Source organism: Seriola dumerili, unplaced genomic scaffold (genome assembly GCF_002260705.1).
Source record: "Seriola dumerili isolate Sdu_G_001 unplaced genomic scaffold, Sdu_1.0 BDQW01000104.1, whole genome shotgun sequence".
In the NCBI taxonomy this organism is placed as follows: domain Eukaryota; kingdom Metazoa; phylum Chordata; class Actinopteri; order Carangiformes; family Carangidae; genus Seriola; species Seriola dumerili.
This window is the reverse complement of record NW_019174359.1, coordinates 149,525-162,155: the sequence shown is the minus strand read 5'-3', so window position 1 is coordinate 162,155 and position 12,631 is coordinate 149,525. Positions and strand designations below refer to the sequence as shown.

At 41.5% G+C, this 12,631-nt stretch overlaps 1 protein-coding gene across 1 annotated transcript in view; it reads right to left on the bottom strand.

The window, feature by feature from the left end:
• Positions 1–3,961: 3,961 nt before the first annotated feature.
• mtmr11 (myotubularin related protein 11) overlaps positions 3,962–12,631 on the bottom strand; it is a 30,704-nt gene continuing 22,034 nt past the window's right edge. Inside the window, exons 12-17 of the mRNA XM_022746408.1 lie at positions 12,318–12,388; positions 10,316–10,488; positions 9,884–10,054; positions 9,309–9,527; positions 8,337–8,654; positions 3,962–6,270 (exon numbers count right to left, since the gene is read on the bottom strand). Of these exons, the coding sequence (XP_022602129.1) occupies positions 5,821–6,270; positions 8,337–8,654; positions 9,309–9,527; positions 9,884–10,054; positions 10,316–10,488; positions 12,318–12,388 (1,402 nt within the window). The 3' untranslated portion in view covers positions 3,962–5,820. The remainder of the gene's footprint in view (positions 6,271–8,336; positions 8,655–9,308; positions 9,528–9,883; positions 10,055–10,315; positions 10,489–12,317; positions 12,389–12,631) is intronic.

The window sequence follows — 12,631 nt, the reverse complement described above, 5'->3', positions numbered from 1 at the left end:
CTGGTACAAAAACGATCATTTTGAGCAACCTCTTTTCTAAAGCCTCACCGGGTCCGGTCCTTGAGGCATTTTGAGGCCATGTCAGTCCGCTGCTCCACTTCGAGCTCATTGGTTGGTGAGGTCCGGTCAGGCGTGTGTGAGTCTCTCTCTGATTGATGCAAATGAAACTCCTCAGCTGCGCCTCTCCGCGTTCACTCTCTGCTGCTGCTTCTGCTGCTGCTGTGGAGGAGGAAGAGGAAGAGGAGGAGGAAGAGGAGGAGGAGGAGGAAACCGGAGAAACCGTCCAAAGCGATTCAAACGCACAGACAGCGGCACGAAATGGAAGTAGCGCTTTGTTTACCTCCCTTCACATGCCTGCGGATGAAGGGTGATGATGATGCTGATGGCGCATCCCTTTTATTTGCATATGTAAAAAACGTGTGAGGGGTGGTGCAGTTTTTTTTTTTTTTGGGGGGGGGGGGTTGTTTTGTCCTGGATTTAAAGACAACACAGATCCAGTGGTGTCGTGTTTGCTGAATTATGATGCACGCCAGAAAGCAGGTAGATGAAATCTGGATTTTACCATGAGAGGAACAGGCATGGATCTGCTGTGGAGGATCCTCGCAGCTCTCAGCTTCGACTGCTTTAAAGATTCATCGTCGTCAAGGTGAGTGGTGATTGTTCAACCTTTTTTTACCCGGATTAAACCGAGAAATTCAACATAATCCTGGCAACAAATAATGACTGTGATATTTCTCTGTCATATTTTAAAATTCACCACCCTGGGTAATCCTGTATTGTGTAATCCTCACTGCAAATGGCAACGCTCAAAAACTGAATTACATGTTTGTTTTTCTCTTTCTCATTGATTTTAAATGATCAGGCTGTCAATGACACAGTCAGTCAACCGATGAGCAATGTTTTTTTTTTAATACTAAGTGGAAATATTGCCCTTCACTTTCACAGTTGTTATGACAACAGGTTTTCTGAGTCATTTGGCCTCACTGATACCAGTTCATGTTACACAATTAAGACTCAGTGGATCTGAAATCCCATGAATCCGTGTATAATCTGCCCCCTCTCTTAGGTGTGTCCAGTGGGAATCCAGGAACATTAACACAAACGATTTTCTTGCTCGTTAAAATGCCCCCAGAAGAAGCCTGTGCACCTTCTAATGGCATTTACATGTTGTGCATTCACATCAGGTCCAGTTAGTTGAGCCAGTGTGAGGTTCAGCAGAGCTCCAGCACCAAAGCAATAGGCGGCACCTGAGTCCGAATGTGACACAGAACATACAGAAAGACAGATTCATGTCAGCAAACACACTCCTTCAGTTTACTGAGAAATCACTCCAACAACTCCACCCTAACGGTGATCATTTCAGATCCTGTTTTACCTGTTATTTTTTTCCCCTCATATGTTTTAAGCGTGCACAGGAAAAACCTGACCCCAGCTTGTTCCCATTTGTCTAACACACAAACTGCTGCATCAACTAACAATTAGATTAATCTAGGGATTATTTTCTCCATTAATTGCTTGATTTGAAAATTGAAAATTGTGGGAAATGCCTCATAATGTCCCACAGGCCAAGCAGATTTATTCAGATTGCTTGTTTTTTTTTTTCTGCCAACAGTCCACAATCCAGATGTTCAGCTAATATCATATATGACAAATAAAAGCAGCAAATTCTCACATTTGAAAAGCTGGAACTAGAGAATATTTGCTACAATTAACAGTTAAAACAGTTACTGCCTAATCAAAGTAAGTGCCAGTTTACTTTTAGTCAACCAACTGTTAAAGATCGACATATTTTTTGAGACAGTTTGGTTTGTTTTCTGTCAATTTCTGGTAAATCCAGAGCAGTGTGGAATAAACTCATGTTACAAAATATAGTTCTGAAACAATTAGTCAATTCAGTTTGTTATTTAACTAATTTTTGTAGACTAATAAATGCGAAACAGCTGATGCCAGCCTCCTAAAAGTGAGAATTAGTTTTATGTCACTGTAACTTGAAAATCTTTGGGTTTTTCATTGTTTTTTCAGACAAAATAAGACATTTAAAGACGCCTTTAGCTCTTGAACACTGTGATGGGTTTTTCTTTATTTTCTGATACTTTATAGACTAAACAATGAATCAAAAAAGATTAGTCTAAATTATTATTAGTTCCATTCCTAATATAAAACAGACAAGTGAGGGCGATTACTGGGTTGTTAGTACCCACATTACCACTATTGTCCTATGCAAACTGGATATTTGAAGCTGATACTGAGCAATATTTGTGAGTTTTTAAACTCTGATAACAATATAGGCCTATTGGCCAATTTCTTTACATAAACACATGGTATGAACAGTGTTGAACAAGTTGTTTTTTTAAAGGAATAGCTTGATATTTTGGGAAGTAGGTCCTCTTATCGCTTGCTGAGGGTTAGAGGAGAAGATGCCACTCTTGTGTCTGTATTCTAGCTTTTCCTTTTAACAACTTTGACCTATAAAAATCAACTTGCAACAGTGCTATATGAGCTCCTCAGTTTTATCAGCGCCAACACTGATATATCTGTGATAAGCTAATATTAGCCAATATATTTCTACCTTTATGCCCCAGTGCACACGTCATATCCTAACTGGTTTCACCTTCAGAACCTGATGAAGGTCTCTGAGATTAAAAATGTTAAATGTATTGGGAGCTATCAGTTGGCCTGTAGTGTGTTTGGGCTAAAATATTATTTGTTTTGTTTTGTTGATTTATCGTTGTGTAGTCTTTTAGAAAAGCCCAGCATTATTTCTGACTGACGAACAATCCAAAAATCAGCAAATATTTGCCAGAAGAATAACTCATCAAGATTCATTGCTTATAGTTTATTTTTCTGTTGATCAACCGTGTGATTAATCGACGGATCATTTCAGCTCTACAGGGTGTGCACCCTCACATCCTAACTGTCCCCCCCCCACCCCTCAGGTCTCCCACCAAGCTGAGCTCCAGTCAGGCCGGCAGCCTGGAGAGCAGCTCCCTGACCGGCTCCCTGTCGCTGGGCCCCGATCTGCCTCACTGCCAGTGTTGCATCTCCTACGAGGCCCGCTTGAAGCGCCTCTCCTGCGGCCACCTGTATTGTGACCCCTGCTGCGACCAGATCGTCAACCTGGCCTTCGAGGACATCGAGGGCCTGTCCGACTACCCCTGCCCCATGTGCAAGTCCATCCGCCAGCTGGGAGGCCTGGGCCCGTCCTCCTCTGGGTACTTCTGCGGGCCCTACAGCATCCTGCAGGAGCACGGGAGTCTGTGGGGATAAACTCTCCTGATGTTGAACTTTTGACTTCTTCTCCTATGACCTGGTTGGTTTTTAATGCACTGCCACTGCCATCATAGCTATGTGGTGACTTTGGACTACATCAAATGGTCATCTTACTTTATTCGGTCTTGCTCTGTCGTCTGTGATTATCAGGTGAAACGTGAGAATGCATGACACTAACATCCGTAGGTTTAAAGTGCCAAAATGCATAGACTGTTGGAAACTTGAACATCATCATAACAAATGTGGAAGAGGTGTCTCTTATATTTAGGTCCATTTTATCCCAAAGCTTAGTGAAACAATGTAATGATCAAGAAAAACACCTCGTTCATATTTTTAGTAGCATGCAGGTTTTCTACCAACTCCTGTATAAAAACCACGGAGCTTCATTCTGTTGAATCTATTGTTGGGAATGGAACAACCAAACCAGAGCTTTACATGAATTAACTGTGCAGTAGATATTTTGTATATTTAACATTTACTGTCCGGCCAGTTCTTACTTTGTACATTTCCTCTTAAAGTATTGAGCATTTTGCATATGATTGTCGAATAGATTTACTCTGACTGTACATATCATGCTGGACGGTTGGATTTAAAATTTTAATTGTATTGTACAATGCCATGCTACTTTTTAAGTGTTCCAGATCATATTGTAAATATTTATTTTGTTAAAAAATAAAGTCTGTGAGCTGTGTACGAGAATGGATTGTTTTATTTTTGTGGAACAGATTCAAATTATGAACAGAGTTGAGAGTTCATGAACTGATAACACTTTTCAAAACATGCTGATACAAAAAATATGTACATCTGGCAAATTTAAGTGTAGTTCGTACCAAAAACATTAAATTATACAAGGACACAGACCGACAGGTGTAAGATCAAATCAAAGATCAAATTAGATTTTCCATGCAACAGGACGATGATGGTGGTTCTTTCTTTTTTCCATGGAAGACAAGCAAATGCATTGGCATCACACCTGGAAAGCTCTGAAATTGTAGCTGATATCAATATTGATGTGATGAATATTTACAGCAATTTAATAATTCATAGTGCTATCAAGTGAGGTACCTTTTGACATCACAGAAGGTCGACATCAGTCACATCTGACTACTGTTATCCTGCCTTAAACTATTTAGAAAAACATGCTTTTTAAAAAAAATACATAACGGTGCAAATTCATTCGTCCGTAGGAATGACGCCAGTGCATCTACTTGACACCCACATCATTTGAACGACAACCTGTTTGGATTTAAAGGCGCAGGACTGGACACTTCCCTCTGTGATTTAAATACAGTCAGACACTTCCAAGTCCTTGACCTAAATGCTGGCTGCATACTAATACACCACCAGACAGGACAAAAAAAAACAGGAGGAAACAGACTTCCCTTTGCTTCCAACACTGGTACCTTCTCAAGGTACGGCAATCAAAACAAGACAGAAAAATGTTTTTGTTTTTCAATTCCACCAAAAAATGATGGGAGAAATGCTCAAAATAATACTAAATTTGGTCAGAAATCACATGTAGCAACATGTATGACATCAAACAATTGACCCATAATGGTCAAAAATATTCAAAAGACTAAAGTTTAGATAGGATTATATAACTAAAGCCCTGCAATGAGCTCAGTCATGCAGGAACTGAATTATATTGCAATAATATTCAGTGACTGCGGCCACATCCAGACACATAAAGGCTAACATAATACTGAACTGAATATAGGCCTCTCGCTGCTCCCAAGCACACATGCAAGTGGAGAGATATGAGAGCAGTACCAAAATAGCTCTCATGCCCTAAATTCCACATTAAAGTCACTGGCCACAGCGTCTGCAGTTCAAAAATGACAGTTTTCAGAAATGATCTTTTTTTAAAACAATATTCTACTTTTCTATACGCTGAGAGAGGAATGAATATATCTTTGTACGTTAACATGACAAAGATTTTAAAGAGCTGACAAAGGACACATAGCCTGATGGTCACACAGGTTAACTCCAGTGAAAAGCTAATGTTTCCATTCACTGCATTGTGTCCTGTCAAACTGGCCTCAAAAACCACCTTCTGACACCGACCAGTGGCTGTAACTCATTCATGATAAGAAGTTTAAAATGGAAACTACAAGCTTTCTTTCTTGAAGGGTGGTATGACGTTTACAAAGTGTGTCCTGACAGTTTCTACTGCATTTCAAGGTGTGCTTATGAAGCTTTTTTTGTTATACATTATTAAGCATCTTCAGCCCTTTTTTTTTTTCTTTTTGCTTCACTGCAATTAGATATATTTCATTAGAGGAATATTGAATACCAGGATTTGTTTTAACAAATATACAAAACAGTTGTCACATTTTTAAATACAGTACAGAGAATAAGTAACAGAGTAAAGAACTCTTACACTGAATATTTCATACTACTGCAGTTCACTGTGCTCCACCCAAATGTTTCACATACCTGGGTCTCCTCAGTACATCATAGCAGGGGGGGTTTGGTCAGTTTCGTACTGCGAAGGCAGGTGGTGGAATGGTCTGTATTGTATATATGAACAGTGAAGATGAAGGCCAGACATCAGGAAGCTATGGATCCGTTGCTCTTGGACAGCTTGGCGTTGTTGGGTGCTGGGTAGTAGCGCTGGTCAGGGCGGGCCTCTGTTGATGAAGAATGCCCAAACAGGAAGGTGTGCTTGCTGCTGCCACTACTGTCTTTGTGGCTGGACCTGAACGGTGGGGCTGAGGCTGGTGGAGAGCCCCTGGAGGTCTGGTGGTTGATGGAGGTAGGAAGGGGTGCCGTTCTGGGCACACCTGTGCCCTGAGGCCTCGGAGATGGAAAGAGGAAGGTGCCGTTGTTGGTGTTTTGGTTCAGATTGGTGTCGGTCCGCCGGGGCTCAGCTGTCTTGGCGGACGGGTTTGGATCTGTGCTGCTGGACACTTGTTCTAGTTTGTCTTTGAGCTGCTGCACCTCCCTGGCTAGTCGCTCCACAGGGTGGGGGTGGTTGGCTGAGATGGGGTGGGAGAACGCCTGAAGATGGAAGGCCAGATGGTTAGTGCCTTACAGTCAACCTCATGGCTCACACCAGAGGGCTCTTAAGAATTATCCCTTAAATCCTCATTAAAAAGTCTGGTGATGTTCAGTATTTCTTGTTATTGTTGACAAATCTCATGAAAAGACAAAAAGCAACAGTGAACCGATCCTAGTAACAAAGATCTGTGTATCCAAAGCCTGATATTATTCCTCTGTGCCAAACACCTCCACTGCTCCCAAACTATTAAAAACACATGAATGAGCCGCACTGTTACACTGAGTGACGTGTTTCTTCTTTATCATGAACACACACACACACACTGTGGTTTATGTGTATACACTGGAAATACACCGCAAATACTCGCTTGTGCACCAATGTGCGCTAATCCCACATCCCACAAACAGTCCCACACAAACAGACTATTTACTTCTGTTTCAGTAACATTTGCTAAACCTTTTTAGCTCTTACGGAACAAAATGCAACTACAGTATATACAGTATTTTGAGATTTAGTTATGTTACCTATAATCGTTTCTGGGTCTTTATATTGTTCATTACCTTTTTTTGTCAAGACTTTGATACAACTTTGAAACAAGAGTTTTAGCTCTGCTTCTCCAGCTAATGACAGTGAGGCTAACTGGTGCTCGTTTGTTCTTTAACTGAACTGTGAAGACATTCCCAACACAAATGTTCAGTGATTTGTGAATGAAGAGATATCTTGTGTCAATGCTGCTGAGAAACAAAGAAAGGGTTTTTCCTAATCTCTCCACAATGTAAACCTGAGATGGTATTTTAGCTGTTTGATAGGTTTTCCTTGTTCCTCTACAGCTTCCTTAGAATAGATGACTGTACCCACCCACACAACCCTCGACTATTCTTAACATCTCCATGGGGACACTGATGGACGCACTGTTGTACAGACATCACAAAGGCTGTACCATGTCCATATTGGGAATTGTCGATCAACAGTTCCCACTAATCTGCACATCAGAAAGACAACGTCATCCACTGAATGAGCAGTCATGATGTGAGAGAATGCAGCACAGAGGACATGATGAGGCTGTGAACAGCGGATATTCAAGCCTTCAGGAAGTGTTGTGGGTCAGATGTGATAAAACATTTGTGTAGAATGGTGCCCACTTCATAAAATGAATGACACATCCGCACTCAAACATACAGAATTTAATTAGCCACTGAATAGTGCTGCCTGTCTGATGCCTCTGTCTCCTGTTGAGTGTTTTTTTAGTATAAATAGGGTTTTTTATGTATGTTTGTATGTACTCTCTGTAAATCACATACTATTTGTTTTTTATTTTTTTTACCTAAAATCTAAAATAATTTCACATTTCACTGGCTCTAAGCTTCAAGTGGTATCATTATTTATTTATTTATATTTGTATCAGGATGATGACATAATTTATAGGCTAAAATCTGCTTATATTAACAGCAACAGTAAATATCAAATACCTCAATATGCACTTCCTAATTTTGTTATAGGCTAAATCTTAACATTTGCTCCAAACCTTCTCTGGATGTTTTGAAATTCAAAATTTCTGAATCTTTGGGGAGCTATTAGGGACACACAGTATAACACATTTCTCTCAATATTGAAAATACAGTTGTGGAGTTTCAGTATGGCTCTCTGTTGTTTGTTCTGTGGCATCTACTTGTGGCCCCTCATCACATGTAAGGGCCTTACAGTGGAGAGTTGAACCAGTATTTTTTCCATCTCAAAGTGTTTGATTCAAATTTTGAAGACATGGAAAAAAGTTAAGTTTTTGTGAAATATACTGTATATTCATTTATCCTGGGACATGTTGAGGGGGTCCCAACCCACAGGTTGGAAACAGCAGCTTGAAACAGAAAAATGTATCTTGAAATCCTTATGGACCACTAATATAAAAATATTACTGACCTTAATGTGACCCTGATCCTTTTTTCTTTTTCTTTTTTTAAATATAAATCAATTCTCTGTTGAGGACCTAGAAAACTACCCTGATTCACCATCACCCTTAATTAAGTATTGAGTATTCCCAACAGTCTAAAGGACACTTCTCATATACCTGTGCATGGAGAGCCCCCCGGAGGTAGCACTCCCTCCACAGGCCCATGCAGGGCCCCATAAGGAGGGGCAGTAAGGGCTCGTAGGGGTCAAGTGGTCCTTGAGGTCCAGAGGTGGAAGTGAGGCCCTGAGGTAACTCAGTCAGGGCCCAAGCTTTCAGCAGCCTCTCCAGGCCAGGCACGTTCTCAGAGGACGGCGCCCTCCGGTGGCTCTTCTTGTAAACGCCTGAACTGCTGCTGCGCCAGGGAAGCAGGTTGGCAGGACAGGAGAAGGTGCCTCGGGAGAGGAGGAAGACTGAGCCAGGGATGGCGTCAGTCAGCTGGTGGGTAGATGAGACAGTGGGGAGGGATGGTGAAAGGGGAAAAGATGAAAGTTTTAAGTTTTTGCAAAGTTTTAATTCAAGTCACTTGCACAAGTTACCTAACAACTGAATTAACATGACAAAAACGTGCCAAGAAGTGTGGAGAGTGTGTAATGTAGGTTCTGCATTTCTCTAACCAGAGAAGAGCCATTGATTATTGAGATCAGCTGATGCAAAGTCTGACCGGCATTGCAGTCAACCTGATTGCAAGGAGTCAATCTGAATTAGATACATGTATTCTAAGTACCACAAGAGGGTGCAGTGGTCTCTTGAAAATGCTCAGGGCATTGAAAGATGATAGTTCACAAAGTAGATGAGTCAATTTTCCAGTAACAACATCTGTAACAATTCCTGTAGTGCTCTGATATGGGTAACCTAATACAATTATTTGACTATATTTTCATATTTAATCATCAGTGAAAGCTGCCTGTGTAATATAATGTGCTGCTTCATAAAATTCATAAGAATAGACTGATCTATTTTGAGTCAGTCATGAAACTTAACATCCCAACATGAGATGCTTTCTGCTGTCAGCTACTGTTAAACTGAGAGCTCCCCACTGTGGCCACTAGAGGGTGTGCTGCATCATGTAAAGGATTTGGCAGTTCCTACCCTGTGTGTGTCTGGGTTGGTGTTAAGGTTTCCATTGAGCAGCGGTTGGAGCGGAGGGGTCGGGGGGATGGGTTGGGTGAAACGGTCTTGTCTGTGTTTGCTGTACTGAAGGGCCCAGTCCCACACCGGGGGCAGAGGGGGGTCAGAGGGATCTGAGGAAGAATCTGGATGAAGCACATCTCTCCAGCCATTGACAGGTGTGTAGGACTGCCCGAGGTTCTGGGTACAGGAGAGAATTTGGTTATTATTCTATTTTTTAATCAGTTTTCTGTTGCATGCCAACTTTTTCTTTTCTATGGAAGTTTGTAAAAAAGTTTTTGTGTCATTTACTCTGTACTACCTGTTGTAATCATTTGGGGATTTGTCTAGGACAGCAACTTCCTGATGATGATACTGATATAGTTATCAATAAAGATGATAATGATGTAGTGTAATAAAATGTCATTGTCAGTGAGTTGAAGACAGTATTACTAATATAAATGACACAATGCAGTTCTATGATTATTATTCTAATCAATACATTTCACAAGCCCTTTTAGCCAGAGTCAGAAGATGCCAAAGTCCCTTTCAGGTACCTGGGAGCGTTTGCATCTCTCTCGCTGGCAGTTGGCCAGGAAGCTGGAGAAGAGTGGCAGGTGGATGCTGTCGTGCAGGGCCAGCAGGAAATCCTCCGTCAGCTGGAAGCGAGAGGGATACTGGGACCACAGCTGCCAGACACAGTCTAAGAAGATCAGGAAGACTGGAGCCTGCAGGGGGGGGGTGAGAAAAAGGAAAGAAAAGAGAAGACAGAAAGGAGGGGAAAGAAAGGAGTGACCAAAAGAAAGAGGAGTGGAAGAAGGATGATAATGGTAATAGGTAGGCGGAGGAATAAAAAAGAAAATGGGAGAAATTTAAACGTTGAGGGGTATACTGTCTAAAATGTCTGTCTTAAACTTTGTCATATGTTAATCTTAGCTTGGTGTCACTGGCGATCCAACACCAGACTGTCGTCACGCATGACCTCTCACCTCCTCTTTGTCGTTGTCACGGTGGTAGTTGATTCGGCTGTAGAAACGGTGGCCGGCCATCACCCACTCCTTCTGCACCAGGCTCTGGAAGCCATGCTGTGTCCTACAGTGGGGGTCACACATCACCTGCACCAGGCTGGACACCACGCAGCTCATGTCCCGGTCCTCCGCTTCTGTAACATCAAAACAGGGAGAGTCAAACTTCTATGCCATCTGACACTTATTTCACACCGACCTGCTAGAGATGTGGCTGTGTCTGTTGTTTACAGTGTCTGATATCTCTGGTTTGACTATTTACCACCAACTTCAGGTTTATTTAGATGTGTGTCTTTGTGAAATGTAAATTATGCAATGCTGACAATATGCAGCCAAAGTGCATTTATTGTCACATAATTCTATACATTTTGTTGATGTGAAGCTGTATGTGTTACACGCAGGACACTATTGTTGTCACATTATTATGAATGCATTTCTAAATGTTTGTGATAATCATGTTAACATTTTGCAGGGAGTGTTGAATTCTCATCATCACTGTATCTTGTAAACCGTGGAAAGTAACTTTGATATCATTTGCAGACATGTACTTTAATTGTGCATTTAATTCAAATGGTTTTCGATTTGAGAGCAATTTATAGACACATAATCAGTTAATTTACAATCATTTATACTATTTGCTCTTATTCCTCTTAATGCTTTTTATTCTCTCTTTGACAAAAGAGATGCAGACACAGTAAGACAAAAAAAATGACAATAAGCCAAACTTAGAAGTAAAAATGATGTGGGACACAAAGACACAGAGAGTCGTCTTGGGCTTCTGTAGTGAGTCATTTCTGCAGTGGGACATTTACTGCTGATCCAGCCAGTGGCAGATCTGCTGCAACAAAGGGACTTAGAGCCAGACTTATGTATGCACCTCTCAGCCAAGTAGACCAGTAAGGTTCCACCTCGTGTTAGTCACGTAGTGCTCCATGGTCGAGAAAGTCAAATACCAGCAGCAACTAGTAAACATCCTCAGCTGAAAACAGCCATTGTTTGGGTAATGCAGTGTTGGATCTGTCCCTCTGGGTGTTCATGAATGTAAAATAAACAGCCAGACCAGATGATTAAAAGTCAACAGCCTAGAAACAGCAACAGTATTTAAAAACTACTGCAACATTTTATCATATATTGTCTTTCTTTTGTCCTTCACTGTCAGACACATCTATCAGTGCAGCTTGGACAAAGGTTCCCTGTTCCTGTTTATCAGTAGCCTCAGGGCCAACATGTCAGGAATGAGAACAAAAATAACACAAACTCATTAGTCGGCAGCAATGCCTGGATGGGAAAGTTGAAGGCATTGTAGACAGGAGGCCCAGCCAGACACTGAGGTCACCCCCACTGCACGTTTGGGTTTACCTGGTCTGTCCAGCAGCATTTCCCGCCACCTGATCCATCTTACTATCAGGTGGTGATCAGTTGACACCTCTGCTCCACATAAACAACAGTCAGCATCTTCCTCTTCGCAACACAAAGCTGCATAGAGGTGACCTTCTCATTCTAATGGAGATGCTCCAACACAGCGCCACTAATCTCGGGGGTTTGTGAATATTCCAACATGCACTCAGCACCTCTCATACTCCAGAATAACAAAATCTAAAATTTTGGTCCCACAGCCAGTGCTGTGAAGAGATGAGGTGGGCTATATCTACTGCTCATTACACTAGCTAGCTATGTTCCTTCCACACCAGAGGTGACATTTTATTTCATGTGATAACAGTTTTCATTACAGTCGATATCCTTATATGGCGTATACCTAATTTCTCACAGCTCAGCAGTTGTGTCCTTAAAAGCATGTTGTATGGAGGCCTATTGACAGTGTGCATGTAGGCTCAGTGGAGCATGCTTGTTCTTAGTATATAGCTACTTCAGGGCAAGCCCTAATGTGGGATTAATGAGAGGGAGGCGCCGTGAATAATGAATGGATTGAATAATACGAGCTGGGGTCTGGGGTCACATGACTCACCTTGCAGTGCCACAGTCAGGTGACCACCACGAAGCAAGCAGGCTACCTCTGATGCTTTCCTCAAACAGGACCTGGAGACAGAGATGTAGGTTGATTATATGTTATGGAGTCACCTGAATCTGACAACAATATATGTTACAAACAAAGATACTGAGTTGGAAAAATGTCTAAAAATAAGGAGCTACCTGCTATAACTACTAAGAGACACAATACCACAAATACTGATGTTACAATTTTGGATGGCAATCAGCTTGGGAAGCTTTCTCAGTTGCTTGTAGTTCTTAAGTTTTTTTAGTTCTTAAAAATTGCAAGTT